Source organism: Tenebrio molitor, chromosome 9 (genome assembly GCF_963966145.1).
Source record: "Tenebrio molitor chromosome 9, icTenMoli1.1, whole genome shotgun sequence".
Lineage (NCBI taxonomy): Eukaryota > Metazoa > Arthropoda > Insecta > Coleoptera > Tenebrionidae > Tenebrio > Tenebrio molitor.
Window position 1 is genome coordinate 7,323,689 of NC_091054.1, and position 16,814 is coordinate 7,340,502.

Here is a 16,814-nt window from a genome sequence, read left to right on the forward strand (position 1 = left end):
AGTTTCTCTAGTCATGGATCAGAAAAAAATGTCCACGAATCCATACTTCCTTTGTTGCCACTTTAGGAATGCAACACCTCAGTTTTAAATTTTTGTTTTTCTTGTATTTGGTTATCTTAGGGAGTAGTGGAAGTATATGGTGGTGTCATCAATCACATTTATTTAAGCAATCATCGCATTACAAAATAATCATAAATTTCTCTTCAATATCCACTTATAGAGTAAACATTATGTAAGTACTGAATTTACTTTTTTACGTCCAATCATTGGTTGGACTATTGAGATTTAAAATAGATAGATACAATGAATTGGCTTGTTGCTTTTATTATTATATAATATTTGAAAAACGTGGTTCAAAGAAAGTGGAGCAGCAATGCCAAATTCGATGACCCAGCCCTCAAAATCCTTTCTCGAATTTTAAATGAAAATTTATTTTTAAAAAATGCATAAATATCCTGTGAAATGTTGGACAAGTTTTTTTTGAATAAATTATTTTCTGGTAGAAAACGACTCAAAACTGGTACAAGACTAGGAAAAAAACATGGTTTATGTCATATCAATTTATTAAATTAACACATTATACAGTTACTTTACAATCAGTCAATAAAAAAAAATAAAGTTGATAAATTCTAATCAATAATATCAACGATTTATACTCTCTAAAGCAAGTACATTGTGTCTAAAAGATTCATTTATTTTCATCAATAATTTAGATTTACTTAGGCTACGAATTCCAGTTGATCACGTTAAACAAAAACGTCCATTCACGCATACATTCGCACGTTCTCAAAATTTTGGTTTTAATATAAAACAGAATATGAAATTCTTCTAAGCGAGAGATGTCTATGCCACAAATGATCATGTAGGAAAGTAATTTGTTGTAGGTAGAAAAAATACGGATTTGATTTATGTTGATAACGAAATTGGTGATGTAGATTACGCTTACACGATTCAGTCAAATACAAACAAGTGTAACTAAGATAAGGTTTAACTGAAGGAAAAAATTGAATTAAGAAAAAATCAGTAAACCCTATTTTAGGTACGTATTTTTCAAACCAGCCAAAATTAAGACATCGTATTAAATAGTGAAATGGCGTCATGAATTGGCACTAAGTTTCTCCAGTTTTAGACTCAGCTCCTGCGACACGGAATTGGTCAGGTTCCCCTTCGGTTTCTGCTGCTTGCTACATTTTCCCTCCCAGCGAGCTTTGCTGCTGGCGTGAGACTGCAAAACGACTTTTGGTTAGTTCCCATCGTTCGCCATCGTCGACTCTCATCATACCATGGACAAGTCTCGTTTCCACACGGCCCCGCAGACCCCGTCGCATTCGGGACATGGACGTTCGAGAGCGTAACCACCGCATTCGGAACAATCGAGGGACACGTGACTATCGCTCCATGACACGCCACACGTGAAACAGCTCGTCATCTGGAGACGCAACTCCTCGATGGTGAGCACGTGATCGGAGTGAACCTGCAGGTTCCAATCGGCCTCGGTGATATCGTCGAGGCTATGGCTCAGAGTCGTCAAAGAGCTACAACACAGACACATCGATCATTTTCGCATTCGCTTTTTCTTCTTGCCGACACCGAAGAGGTCTTATCATTATCAACGGCGGATCCAGATTGGCGCCGCTTTGTGATAGACAAGCGTGTCGTATTTATTCGAGATTACAGTTTGTAAGCTGCTTGTGCAAGCGACTCTACTTTAAAAACCAAATTGACGCAAATCGTGTGTAATTAACGCGCGCTTTTCAACGACAAAAAGTACAACAAAGCAACTCGCGTGTACGACATGAAGTTAATTACCTATGATTGGAGTGGAGTTCCGCAGGGTGGACGCTGGCAAGAGACATGTTTCTATGAACTGCAACAAAACAACGAAAAATAATTTCACGGTTCAAACAAAAACAAAAAACTTACACTAAACGACAACAGAAAACTACGAAACCATTCTAAATGTCACGAGTTGTATTTGAATGGTCGAGTTACTGCGATGTATTTTGTGACGCAAATTTGACCGGGTTTTATATTCGACAATCATAAATGCAATCGACTGTACGATGCTGATTGCGGGAATTACTCTACACGGATGTGAATCGTGACAAGATCAAAGTTTCAGGGCGATGCGACACACTCGTGTCGTAAGAGGCGTCTTTTGTAAAATGATTTGCTGCAATCTTACCGAGACGATGTCGCTGTTTTGCAATTTATCGACCGACGAGTTATCGGAAATCAAACGGAAAGTTCTTGATGCGTATGTACGAAATGAAATTTGATCAGTTTGCCGTTCGCGAATGTATCTGTCTGTGCACGTTTCCGACGAAAACAAAACGTCAACAACAGGAAAAACAAATTATCAAGACAACGAATTCTGCGGAGGTTTTCGCACATTTCGTTCATCTGGGAAGTGTTATCGCACGAAATACAGTGTCATCGACAAAATGAGGGTGGTGACGAAAAGAAAATTTCTGAAAACGTGCGGCGTAACTTAATAAACTGTCACTTGTCAGTTGTGAGGCTTATGTGACTTTTACTTAGAAAAATTGTTTTCACTCGAGAGAACATTATTCGTGGCCAATGTGGAGTGCATAAATAGTTGCATAAATTATTGCATGCACCTCACAAGTATTTAGTTAAATATTGATATTATTTACAAAAACATATCATGTCATAATTAACATACAACATACAATGCATATCATAATTCTACAAAACGTCTATCATAGATAGACAACCAACATATCGGGGGTTCATTTAAATTTCTCCCCAAAGTTGGCGTTGAAGAATCGATTGTGAACGCACCACTCGTTAGTCTGCAAAGTAAAAACCAAGACTAGTTTTCTTGGTAAAAACACAAACAAAACAACGCAAAAAGTGAGGTTAGATTGAAACAGCTAATCCGTGATCCGTGGGTGTGTTCACAATCCACTCTTCAAGGCCTGCTTTGAGGATAAATTTAATGAACACCCAATATTATAATAGTTTTGAATTTAAAATTTCCATGATAACGACTTTTTTGGAACCGGATTTGGGATAGTTTTTCAAAAATTGAATTATGTATATAGCTAACGCAGATTTTTATTTTTAAAATGTGTTGCGTATCCATTTGTACACATACAATTTCACCAAAAAAAAATGTATCCGTTGAAATCTTGATTTCATAATTAGCGAAAAAATGTTTTTTGTCTACAATGAACCTATTTTGCTTAAAATTTGATGTTTTTTAAAAACGGCAAAATTATCATTCTTGTTGGGTTTCTGCAAAAAAATCGCTGTTGTACGAATGAAGCTACGTCACATGTTTACATCAGTTTCGTTTCCCACAGCCGCACGGTATTTCTTTTTTTATTGACTTATTTCGAGTATTTTTAACACGAAAATATCGTAAACACTCTATTTACGTATTCATTTGACACAAAATTAAAAATGTGGGTGCGGCCTCTGTACAAGTCCATAAATTCGCGAGATTATCTTCATCCCAGACCTGTCAGCGTGACGATACAATAAACAAAAGATACAAACACAATGGTGTAAGATAATACCACTGCAACTGGAACCGTATGAAATTTTCCTCTTGCGCACGATAAATAACATTTAGAAAGCAAAACCTGCGTATGATATCCATCACGGTGCAACTGTTTCTTCGGCCCAGGTATCCGAGATGGAAACTACCGGTCGCTAGATGGCGCAGCAGAATGCCATTTTGACTGGTGCATCTGCGTTATTTGGGTCGTTTACTCGGTGCGAAATAGTCCGACGTGTAAGTTTATCGACCCCGTGTTGGTGCCGTCTCGACGCCGTTAACATGTTTTACTTCCTCTACTCCTCCGCCGCTGCAGAACAAACACAAAACGGAATCGCGGAACCTCTTTACGACCTTTCGGTGTAAAAACACACGACTGGGAAATACCATTTCACAAATAAATAAAATCCATTTCGCAGAAGCAATTTAATTTCGGATGTTCGTCACGACCGGTTCCATTTAATTTTCAAATCTACCAACCAACTGTCACCGAGTGACGTCTGACAGGAGAACAATCGGGGCGCACAGGTCAAATGTCTAAAACCGTAGTCAATGCCGCCTCTTCCTGTTGCCTAGATTACTTTCGAGAAAGGTTTTTGCAATTAGTGATAAGGTTGCTGATAAGGCGCGACTTGCGAGAGTTTCGAGAAAAAAACTGAAACTTTCTTTATTTGTCGATGGATGCGGCGAAAGTGGGACGGTACGACGCCAATAAAATAAGTTCTTCGATTGCACATCGACCGTTATTTGCGAAAAGAACGATCGGAAATGACCCCGGCTCAAACCAAACACCGACCTGTAATCGAGTATGCAAATTACGAAAAAACTTTGGCCGATTTGTTTGTACAATCGGTCGTTCAAACATCCAAATTGTTAATGGCGAAGAGTGAAAGTCGTCACCGTAAAAGACGTGACCTTTTTGAGGTAAATTATTGGTCGGGGGTCGCACCGAACGACAAACAGATGCAACGTTAGAAATGTGAGAAACGTTTTATCAGCTCAAGTTTTCAGAAACTCTCCGGATGATTCAGTACTACACCCACTAAATACATCACTCGACATTGTTTTCGTCGAAATTTTTGCACAAAAAGTCGAAATTTAGTCGACGAAAACCAGTTTTTCAAATTAAAACGTTTCCAGTATCTACTGCTGGAAAATATTCCGTCGGTTTAATTTTGATAGGAGCGCCTACGGTTGCAAAGCAGTTCGAAGCGCTTCAACAACCGCCACTTAATTAATCCGGAGGCGCTAGTTTTAACCGCTTGCGAAAAAATTCATTCGACCCAACTGTTAATTTGCCAAAACAATTACTCGTACAAGAACACACTTCGACGTAAAACAGTACCAAGCGACCGTGCATCCGACTTGACCCGTATTTTATGTGGCTCACCTGTCGCAGAATCGATGACACACTTTAAGTCTTCTGTGGTAAAATACAAAATGTGCTCGCGAGAACAATAGCCGAGCGTTTTTAACGGCCATAAAACATCTATGACGCAAAAATACAAACTATTCTGCGTCAATAATTTAGTCAAACAGGAGGGAATATAATTAGAATGTAGTGAGTAGGGTATTAATCGGTATACGCTTATCAATTTCGGTCGATAATCTATAAATAGGACTGGTGGTGCATGAAACGGTCGTTTTTAACTTCACCAAGTGGTCAACGTGGAGCTTTGCTGTATAACCAATCAAAGTCTGAACGTGTTGATCGTTCGTTTGAATTTTGAACAGCGTACAGTTACGGCCACGGAATTTCGTCTGTTATTTTACAGTCAATTCGAAAAAACTTGTGTAGCCCAAGCTTTATTGTCATTATGACTGACATTCAAAATGTTTGTGACAGAAATTCTGTCACGCACAATAAAAATCAAAATGCCACCAGCAACGTTTTTGATTGACAAATTGACACCCATGTCAAAAACTTCAATGTAGGGTTAGAAATACAATAAAACCTGTTTTACAGGTAGTGTCAATTGAATGACGATTGACGAAATTCAGTGGCCGTGACTGTACCTGGACATGACTGATAAAAAAAAATGTGACAAGTGCTGCATTTCGTTTGTTTTGTCGTCTCTTGGCGAAGTGGCGAAAAACGTCTAGTTGAATGCGTCGTGACGTATTCGTTTACGTCCCACATTTTATTAAATATTTTGGAAAGTTCCCCGTATTACAATAACAAAACGTTGTGAAACCACGACTTTCAAAACCAAACAAGAACAACAATAATTACGATCAACCGTAATGTAATAAATAGCCTCGGACGATCGAGACTCGGGGAGGAATTTACGACATAATTTATGGCATTTTGATAACAACACTCACATCAAATATCTGTTAATCCGCAAGATTCTCGCTTTGAGATAGTCGTAATACACCCACGAAAATATGATGACTGTGTAGATTCTTCGTGGCAAGAGTTCACCATCGAAAAAGCACCACCTCCACGACAGTTGACTGACAACTGAAACTCGACGACTCGATCCAATCGTAAAAAGCGTTTCGTCAATGATGACGTCACAACCCACGACTGAGCCAGCGCCGATGAGTGATCGACGACGCCGACGCAATGCACCAGAGAAAAATCAACAAATTCCGGAAACGAAAATTCTTCGATGCGTCCTGAAGGCTGGAGGAGGAAAGTTTTCCCGAAGACGAAATGACAGCGTCGGGGGCGACTCGAAGCGGTGCTTGCGTTGTGACTAGACACTTCCAAGGAATTCGCACACGAATTTCATTCTCTATGAGGTCATCTCGTTAGCACAATTATTTCGAGAGTCAAGAGTAACGCTGCATCACGGAGTCAACAGATTACGAACGTTTATTGATCCGGGGGAGTCGCCCCGGTCAGATAGATCGCCACCCTCTACTTACTGCATCTGCCGAAACGTGTCCGCACCAAGTGTGTATGTTTGTCACGATCGAATTCTGTTTCGCTTTAAAATCGCTTTGATGCATTTCCGAAGGTAACGTTTGTTTATCGAACGCCAAACGTAAATAGCATCGACCGTACGAAAATTATTTACCAAATCCACGTACACTTCTTGTCAAAAATAGACCCACGAACGACAAAACTAAGCGCAATTATAAATACCGACGACGCCGTCACTATTTTTAAAAGGGAGAAATGTTATTTTCGTTTGAAATAATGTTGTATTTATCTGAATCGGAGTTTCCCAAAGTGTGGGTCGCACCAGTCACGAGTATTTTCTAAATATACAGGAAAATTATTTTTCGATACGTAAACTACAAACAAAATCATTTTAGGCAGCTTCTAGAATCTCCGCTGTGAACACGAAAAAGCACAAAATGAGATCATTTCCACGATACAACGTTTGACTCTATTTCTACTTTGTTTCGATTGCAACCAAATTCTAAAGCTTCGGTTGTATTGTAAGGTATGATTTATTTACCAGTGGGAAGTTTATACACACGAGCGCAGCAAGCGTTGTAATCCCACGCGCAAAAAAAGTACGCATACATAATCTTTGCAACACAGTCATCTAAAAAAATATCTGTTACGAAAAAATTATTGATAAAACTTATTGCGTACATTACACAACCAGTTCAACGAAACAAAACCGTCACCATGTTAAAGCGTGTACATGTGGAGTTTTTTTGCAATTATTTGGGGTAAAAGTGATAATGAAGTATGTACTATAAGTACCAAGTTTTCTATCAGTGTTTAGCAACCAATTGCGTGACAAATATTGACCAATCAAAACGAGAAAACAAAAAATAACCCGATAAAATTTCTCTAAAATGCACATGTGCAATAATCTGATAAAAAATGTCGGTATGTACCTGATTTAAAAAATATATATATTTTGAATAAAAAGGATTGGAAATAATGCGTTTGGTTTCATTCTATTCGGGAAATGATCAGCCGTATACCCCTCGTGCAAAATTTTAATATCGGCAATTTTTTTGCTAATGAACTCAAACATCCATAAATTATTCGGTCAGAAGACCAATTGTTATCAAATAAAAACCCTCGACTTGGTCTCGTGCTCTTATTTGCTAATAATTGGTCTTCTGACCTCATTTATGGATGTTTTCGTTCATTAGCAAAAAAAATTCCGATAAATAATTTTGCACTGTGATTAAAAAACAACTATGTACATATATAATTCGAAAATGCGCAAAAAATCAATTTTCAAAATCCCACTAGTGACTAGCGGATGTTTTGATTCTTTTTTTCATATTTGTTGGAACTCTTGGGTTTAGTATATTTTTCCAAAGTATTTCGTTTCTTCAGAATTTTCAAAATCTTTGCAAACCCCGCACACGGTCGCGGTGTCAAAAATTTTGGGAACCACCGATCCAACCGCTTCGATTTCACACCTGGAAAGCTTTGTTGAAATGCGAAATTTTCCTCCACTTGGTCTCGAGTGCAATTATGCAAAATGCACATCGGTTTTTTTCCCATTGACAAATCGCGCATTCTTATCAAGTGAGAGAATTTAGCGAAACGCAAGTCGAAGTTTTTAATTCTTTTCGTGTTAGACATCTCTGGTGTTGACACAACGGTGATAAAATTATTTCAAACGCACATTAATTAAGCAAAGTGAAGTTTATTGCTGTTCGATACCACTCACGGGAATTCTCTTCGAATGCGTAAAGATAAACAATTTTTTCATTCACCGAGATAACTTAATTTGAGCAATTAAAATCACCAGGTAATTAATTACGTGCAACGACTGCAACGTAAAATGTAAATGTACAATAATATCGCCGTTAAATTAATTAACTTATGATGCTAGGCGAATAAATTTAATTTGCTAAATATAAAACTTGTTATCGGTAGTTTGGCAATGATCGTTGTACAACACAACGGAATGATCGTAAAGTTTTACAAAATAAAATACCGTGCGATTTCTTTATTCGAGAAATCGGCGATGTTTGTTACATCATGAATTTCTCTGGTAAATAGCCACCAGGGTCAGGCAGACGAAATGTGATGGTGCCGAGTCCCAGCACAGATAATGTTCTGTCTTGTTTATCCTACACTGTCAACAATTTCCTAGACTAATCGCGCAATCAATGTCCACATTAGAATAGAAAAAATATCAAAATACACAACGTGTGTTTGTAGAGAGTTCGAGGACCGTGTTTGAATACGGGGGTGGCTGAAGCGAGGGATGGGGTGATTGTTTGTTCACGGACGGAGACGGAGATTTGTCAGAATGGAATGTTCCAGGTGGTAACTTTCCGCGGAGGCAAAATGCGAGAAAGGGTGCACGTGCCGTTGCGATTTTTGCGTGAAATTCTAGAGATTTTGACGTGCAAAAGCGCGATCACTTGTTTGTGGTCCACTATTGTCCAGTTGTTGTCATGGTGACGGTAGTGTCATCATCGCGAAAAATCCACCATTGACAAATATGACCAAGAGAAATGTCAAAATTAACTGTACATCTTGTAAACGTGATAAAACTTCTTTCGCTGCAACACGACAACCTGAAGAACATCAGCGATAAAGTCGTCAAACTTCAGTTCTTGTCGGTTTTCAAGGCGATAACAAACTTCGGTGCGGTCAGCGACAATGTCGAAGACAAAATCTCCAAGTACTGGCTGGGCAAGTCCGTCGAGGAGGTAATCGACGAGGCGGACGTGCTCTTCAGCCAGGGCAAGTACCTGGACGTGTACGAGCTGCTAAACCGGCTGAAATTCTGCAACAACGTGGAGGTGCAGTGGCGCATCGGACGGGCGCTCTTCAAGCTGTCATGCCAGAACAGCATCAACGAGGAGGTGAGAAACGAGATGATCCACGAGGCGTACGAGATCATCATGGCCAGTCTGAACACCGTCGAGGATTCGGCCAAGGTGCACAAGTGGGCCGCCATCATCATCGACAGGAAGAACGGCATGAGGGGTCTCGAGCATCGCGTCAAGAACTCGGAGATCGTCAAGAACCACCTGATCAAGTCCTGCGAACTGGACCCCAACGACGTCACGGCTCAGTACCTTCTAGGTCGTTGGTGTTACGAAATGAGCAACATCACGTGGTTCCAGAGGATCATTTCCAAATTGCTGTACGGTGATCCGCCACAATCTAGCTTCGAAGAGGCGCACAAGTATCTGTCGAGAGCCGAAGATCTCCACCCGAGGTTCTATCTGCAGAACACTTATCTTCTCGGCAAGACGTGTCTCAAGCTAGGACAATACTACAGAGCCAAGCACTACTTCGGAGTCGTTGGCAATTTACCCGTTCACAACGACTACGAAAGACACTGTGCTGCTGACGCTAAGAAATTGTTGAAACGTTTAGACAAGTATAGTTTAGAGAAAAGTGCCTTGTTTTACGAATACCCCTTCGGAACCAATGAATAGAATAATTATTGATGACGAACGTGTTATTTTACTTGATCACGATTTTATTGTCTGTCATAAATGATGTCCGCTCAAAAACTGACTCTCTTTAATGATCTTTTCCCTCCCTTTCGATCAAATTACCTCTCCGATTGGTCCGAAACAATCAAAATTGTGGACCATAAAATTGATAATTAAAATTTAATCGGTGTAAAATAAAACGATAAAATCAAAATAATCGATCATTCATTCGAGATAAGCACAAATAAAATGTGGCCAAACCAAACGAACACGTTCTATTTGCAAACACCACCAGGGGATCGTTATTTGAATTGACGAAATTGTTCGTCGAGAAATCTCTTTGTTCTTTCGACGCGGTCAAACGAATTGCGGTTCGCGTTCGTCCGCTAATTAGAGAAACAAAATGCCAAATTCTAATTGGTGACGTTTTAATTTAAACAACGAAGAACCGGTCGAATGTGCGATGCTCCTCAACCGACTGACCTACCTGTCCACATGATGGGCACAGGGGAGATGGAGGTGATGTCCTCGGCAAAATCGGAATCGGTATCGTCGAAAAGTATGCCCTCCTCGAACTCGGTGAATCCCTCGAGCTTGGTGTTGCTCTCGACTCTCAGCATCTGGTCAAAACGAAAAAACAAACGTACTAGTGGGAAATACACTGCGATGGCAAATTCTCCAACACCAACAACTGTGTCAATAACGGTAAACACAAATAAAAAATAAAAATTGTTTGGATTATGATTAAAGCCTGCCAGTTTGTTTTCATTTAGCAGTTTTGTAAGAATCTTGTCTGGTGCCGATACAATCAAGATCGTTTAAAATGTGCATGTGCGTCGTGAACATTAACCGAACAAAGATATGAAAAGGACAATGTTACTAAAATTAAACTAATTTGAAATTCCATCGGTGTCATGACCTATCCAAGTTACGTCTGAGCTTGACTCGAACGAATGTCGGTGTCGCCATTCGGTATATACCAACCCTGGCGTACCCGACCGCGCTTTTCCTCTTCCCTGGAGTTCTTGTGCGTAACAGCGAATTTTACAGTTTTACGTCAGCCCGTTTCGAAAATTTGCATAATTAAATCAATTACGGGCGAGGTACGTGGAATTTCTCTTTCACAAACGCCGCATTTCCGACGAAGGTCGCAGCTAAAAACTGCCGTCGTGGATGCGCTCTTGCAGACGTTGACGTTACAGTTACTGCACGGTTTGTTCTTGGGAAAGGGCGTCTGCGGATGCGACTCCACCGGATGCGAGCCCGCCAGATTTGACTTGTGACTCCACAATCCACATGTTTCGTCTTATGGACAGGAACTCCAAGTCGCATCTTGTACCTCACGCGGGCGCGCATTCGGATGTTTTTACACAAAGGACGGCGAGACATAACCTCAAATTTTCGAAATATTCGATGTCGCGTGCGCCACAACAATTTTTTAATCGACCACGTTTTATTTTGGGGTCTTTACCTTGAACCGATCAGGTTGTTGCGATGCCACACTTGCTGAGTGAATCGTTGCACTTCTCGACTCTACTACAACTTTCAAACTATTTCTTTGTCGCACTCCACTTCGCTGCAACGCGACCAGTCGACTGGATGAAATCGATGAAATGCCATACAGGTCGAAGACTTAAAATTCGGACGGTGTGACTATCGAAGGCAGTGATAACACAGACGCTATTCTAATGTAAAATGGAGGGGACATTTCTATCTAAACTGACTCAGAGACTTCACTTTATCAGCTTAAAAACTCAATTACGAAAAAAAAAACGGTATTACAATTCGAGGAACTTTCATTAACGGACAAAACAATTGAAAACGCAGGTTTTACAGTGTGCTGCGGTACAAGATTTTGGGGCGAAACTGAACTGTCAATTTTGATTTTTGAATGTTATTCACTAGTTGGAAATAAACTAAACGGTTTCTGGAAAGTTTACAGAGTTTTAAAATTAAACGGGCGAAAGAGCTGAATTTTATATTTTGATAGTTGTGACATTCTGACAGTTTAAAACAAGTTCAATCAAATTCTCAACAATCCAAATGGTAATTGTTAACGTTATTAGAAAAAATAATTCTGACATGAAATTTGTGCGACTTTTGCTAGTTTTATTGCACTCTGTTGAGTTTAGGATTACCCTGAAGTATCCTTAAATCTCTTATTTTACGAACAGTATTCGGTAACTGTTAACAAATAAACGCGACCTACTAAACACCGACATTATTAATAGTTAAAGTAAACAATGTTACACAGAATATTTGCAATATGGCGAATTTGCTACAGTTGCAAATTGATGCAATAGTTTGACGTCCGTGCGAAAAATTACGAAATTATTTTTAGATAACTGTCACTAATGTGCCACTGTCGTATACAGGGTTTGTAGTGTGCGATTAATAGGTCAAATTGTTGTTTTTGCACGAAATCTAAAAGTGATCTTTATGGGCAATATATGCCAGGATAATACTTAGGTGTATGGTTGGTTGCATGAAACTTACAATTCTATTTTAATTATTTATTTCTCTTGTAAATATTAGATAAGAAATCAATATTTATCTCTAGATTTCTAGACACTACTGTTTATTGTATTACTTTTATCTTGGTTTCATGGGATTTTAGAACGTTTAGGTTTAGGCAGTCTCTAGAAATACAAAACAACAAATCAGTCTTTGTCTATTTTTTTTTGTCACATTCGAACGTGGTGGAGTCTGAGATAGAAAAACTAAAAACATTTTTCCAACTGGGAGTAATAGGCGAGTGTAAATAAACTGAATTTTCAAGGTATGCGATTGCATAACGATAAAAAAGTAGAAAAAAATTGATCAGGGTCAATTTTTTTGCTTGTTTACATTTTCAGCCTCTCCTATTTCTTTTAAAGCAGCAGTAAAACCATACGAACAATAAAATTTAATAGTCTGGAAACTTTTGGCGCTTGTTTGTTTATTGCATTTAATCCATTCGTTAAATTCGGTTAAATCGTGGATAAACTGTTTGAATCCCTTTGACAGTTTGATCTGCTGAACGGGTTTAGTAGATTTCAGATTAATTTTGTCTGGTTTCTTGATCTTGCCGTTTGTTGAAACATTTGGAACATTGCTGCGAAATTTAATTTGTTTCACATAAGTGCAAGAGGAAATTTTTCTTTGAGTAATCCCAGCGGAAAAAACACTGGGAAAAGACTTGGTAAATTTTAGTCTGAAGTCGGCTGATATTAATTACTAACGGAATATCCACTAATTTACTAAACGAGATACTAATTTACCAATTATCTATCTTACTTTTGGTTATAGAATTTGACTACTTAATATTATGCTTTAAAAGTTTATTTTCAGCAAGATATTTTCATCGTTAAGTCGATGGTGTTCCAAATATTTGCCTTCTGATGAATCACATTTGCTTCATGGTTTCTCTGTAGTAAACAGTAACAGTGTAGTAAACAACATGAGATATTTATTCCTGCATTTTGTATTTCTGCGTTTTAAATAAATCTGAGTTTTGTTTGACAATTTCGCACACAACATATAAATTGTTTTTATATTACTTCCTGAACACAAATCCTGGAAATCCTCTAGGTATTGTTATTACTAGTTATTAATATTATCAGCACCAACTTCAGTGATTAACACAAATCCACAAAAACCGTAATCGTGGAGGCAAATAACAGATGTTTTTGTTTAATTTGGCCCCGAAATTGGCGTTGAAGAGTCGATTATGAGCGCACCACCGGATTATTACAACTCCGATCAGATGTTCAATTGTAACCTCACTTTTTGCGTGTTTTTAATATGCAATTTGAAAAATCTGTGTTTTTAAGACGAGTGGTTCATTCACAATCGACTCTTCAACCCCAACAGTACCCCAACTTCGACGCCAAATTTACTTTTGTACAGTTTTAAAATTTAATAGCGCACTCTGTTGGGTGACTACAAAATAAAAACATCTTTGGCCACTCAGCCATTTATTTTTTGCCAATTTGACGACCAACATGGCTCAATCAAGATGTCTTTGGACAGTCATGTCAGATTCTACGCATAGATTATGTTAGATTCTAATTCTTAGACTAGAAATAGAATGGCGGAGAATTCAGATTCAGTAACTAAATTAGCCGACCGTGAATCGCGGCAAGACAGCGTTTTTCAAAATGTTAGTGAAAACCAGAATTTTGAAACAGCCGATGAGCCAAGACTCTCAGGTCACGGTATTGCCGAAGAGAATTTAGAATCAACGATACCGAGAGTTGATGTTGAGCTCGCAGAACAAAATGTGAACAAAGAAAAGAAGGTTTCATATACCCCGTCAACCAGTCTTGGATCTAAAAGATCTGCAGATGCAAATGTTACTCCAGAATCAATTGGGCGTCAATCCCAGGGCTTAGAAGAACATGTGGAGATATCACCAACATCAGACGAACCTGAAACAACAACCAGCGTCATAAACGAAGCTTTAAGTCAAGATATGAACGCAACTGCAGCCTCGCTTAAATCCGCCGAAGGCGCCATTTCTTCCAACATGGTCGGAAGTCTCTCGTCGAAAACTGAAGGTGATCATGAATCGGTGAAGCATGACGCTAGTGTACGTCAATCCCAAGGCTTTGAAGAACATCAAGAGATACCACCGTCATCGGACGAACCTGAAACTACAGCCAGCGTCATAAATGATGCTTTGAGTCAAGATATGAATATAACTCAGGTCTCGCTTAAATCCGTCGAAGGCGCAATTTCTTCCAACATGGCCGGAAGTCGCTCGTCGAAAACTGATGTTGATCATGAATCGATGAAGCATGACAGCAGTGTGGGTCTATCGAAAGAGGTTGACGAACATCTGGAACAAGAACCCGGAGCCACAGAGAGCCTCATGAGCGAAATTTTTAGTCACGATATGAATGCAACTGTGCTCTCACTTAAATCTGTTGAAGGGGTCGTTTCCCCAAAGATCGGGGGAAGTCATTCGTCGAAACTCGACGCCGACCACGAGTCGGTGGAGCATCAGAGGAGTAGCTCCGGAACTTTAAAAGAAACCTCCGAAGATGAAAGGCGTCCTTCGCAAGACAGCAAAAGACATGTCAGATTGTCTTTAGAAAGCGAAATTCATCTCTTTCAATCCGACGATGAACTGATGACGGAACTCGAAATGTTAGCCGAGGAAGAAGCACACCACGAAGAAATACCTGATCTAGAACATCTATTCGACCTCGACGAGGTAAAGAGAAAATCGGAATTGCACACGTTGGATGACCAAGTGACACGGGACCAAGAAAAAGCACAAGAAGAAGGAAAACCTGAGCAGCGTAACGTATAAAACTGACAGTTTCTTGTATGGTGATGTTCTGGTTTTAGCTGGATCTCCCAGTGTGAGTTTAAAATCGATCAAATCGATTTTAGCGAATCGTAAATCCGGAAGCGTTCACATTTCTGAAGATTTTCTTTTGGAACACAGACCAACTACAATCTCGCCGAGAATAACTCTGTCTAACAGTAATTACCTACATTACTTTGTGTAAATATCGTTTTTTCTAATCGCACGTACAGTCGATATAGACCGACGGGAGAAATCTCTTGACATGGCCACTATAGCGGAAGAAGAAGAGGAAGTGGAAAAACCAGAGGAAGTGGCAAAGGTGCAGGAAGAACGTAGTAAAGAATCCATTGATAGAAAAATGTATTACGAGTTGTATCAGTTGTGGAAAACTCAAAACAACGAACACAAAGTGAAAAATAACTATCTACAGACAAGACTGGCCGCTTATTACATGAGACGAAAGGTAAGTGAATTGTTTATTGTGCAGATAACACTTGATCGATAAATTTGAGATGTTCTATGTACTGCGAGAAGCTAGCGTCGAATTGGCCGAAATACAATTCAAATATGAATATCAGTTAGAAGATCTCGAACGTTTGATAGAATCCAGCGACAGAGACAAAGAAATGAATTTGAGTGAAGTGGCCCATTTGACAAACAAACGAGATTCAAAAGTCGTCGAACTAAACGAGAAGTTTGACAGACTGCAACATGCAGAGTTAGAGCACGGGAAAAGTTTGACGTTCGAGAGAACCGGCAAACTCGCGATGGACAAGGTGACCATTTAAAAAAATTTTGTTGCTTATTAATCCGATTAGGTAGTGGAGAGGTTCGTCAGACGGCAAAAAAGTCAAACGTCTCTCCTGATGAAACTGCGCCTCACTTACATCAAACTGAGAAATAAAATAACCGAAAAAACGATAGCGCTAGACAAGTTGGATTACCTAGGACCCGGTTACCGCATCATGGATTACGTCCAGCTAAAAAGCGACAACAAAAACCTCTACGACAAGCTGGAAGAAAAAGAGAACGAGCTGACGAAACTGAGAAAAACTTGCCAAAACACAATGCAAATTCTGGCGCACAACCGCGAAAAGGCTGCAGTCATGGACTTGGACATCGGGAAGTCCAAAGAAGACCTGGAAGCCCTGGATATGGAGCAGGCTGACGTACGTTTTAGCGGCGATCGAAAGTGGTTTCAATACCGTGAGGTTTTTCTCTAGGCTCGGGAGCAAGTGCACTACTTAAAACGCGAGCGGGACGCCTTGCGTAGGGACATAAAAGAACTGAGGCTCGAGTACGGTCTGCTCACCCACCCCAAGATGCTGCGCGACATGGAGAGCGCCATCGGAGAAATCGACGCGATAAAAAGCGACATCGAGTATTTGGAGGCCGGATATCGCGAAAAATCGAAACAGATCATTGCGGTGAGGCGGAACATGGAACACTTCCAACAAAAGAAGCTTCGAGACGAACAGCGCAAGGAGAGACAGCAACGAGTGTCGGTCACTTCGAGTATGAGTTGGTCTGTTGCCGATCAACCGCCGCCGGAGAATCACGTAGCTCCGTACGATGCAGTACCCATGGTGGTGAAACGCGTCAAAATAAATCAATAAATCATGAATAAACTTATTTTGTTTGGTTGTATTTTTGATTTTGTTT

The 16,814-nt window shown here is 39.7% G+C and overlaps 3 protein-coding genes across 3 annotated transcripts; 2 read left to right on the forward strand and 1 right to left on the reverse strand.

The window, feature by feature from the left end:
• Positions 1-551: 551 nt before the first annotated feature.
• Pino (protein pinocchio) lies at positions 552-11,479 on the reverse strand. Its single transcript, XM_069059343.1, has 5 exons — positions 11,328-11,479; positions 10,344-10,476; positions 1,810-1,867; positions 1,283-1,535; positions 552-1,225 (listed from the first exon to the last, which is right to left on the reverse strand). The coding sequence occupies exons 2-5, from the start codon at positions 10,474-10,476 to the stop codon at positions 1,097-1,099; spliced, it is 573 nt and encodes a 190-aa protein (XP_068915444.1). The 5' UTR covers positions 11,328-11,479; the 3' UTR covers positions 552-1,096.
• LOC138139144 (regulator of microtubule dynamics protein 1-like) lies at positions 7,659-11,470 on the forward strand. The gene has a single exon (XM_069059328.1). It carries the CDS (start codon positions 8,921-8,923, stop codon positions 9,854-9,856), a length of 936 nt encoding a protein of 311 aa, XP_068915429.1. The 5' UTR covers positions 7,659-8,920; the 3' UTR covers positions 9,857-11,470.
• Positions 11,480-11,684: 205 nt separating the features above from the next.
• Positions 11,685-16,799, forward strand: LOC138139124 (uncharacterized). Its single transcript, XM_069059295.1, has 6 exons — positions 11,685-15,141; positions 15,191-15,328; positions 15,383-15,615; positions 15,665-15,928; positions 15,971-16,321; positions 16,376-16,799. Exons 1-6 carry the CDS (start codon positions 13,926-13,928, stop codon positions 16,766-16,768), a joined length of 2,595 nt encoding a protein of 864 aa, XP_068915396.1. The 5' UTR covers positions 11,685-13,925; the 3' UTR covers positions 16,769-16,799.
• The last annotated feature ends 15 nt before the right edge of the window (positions 16,800-16,814 follow it).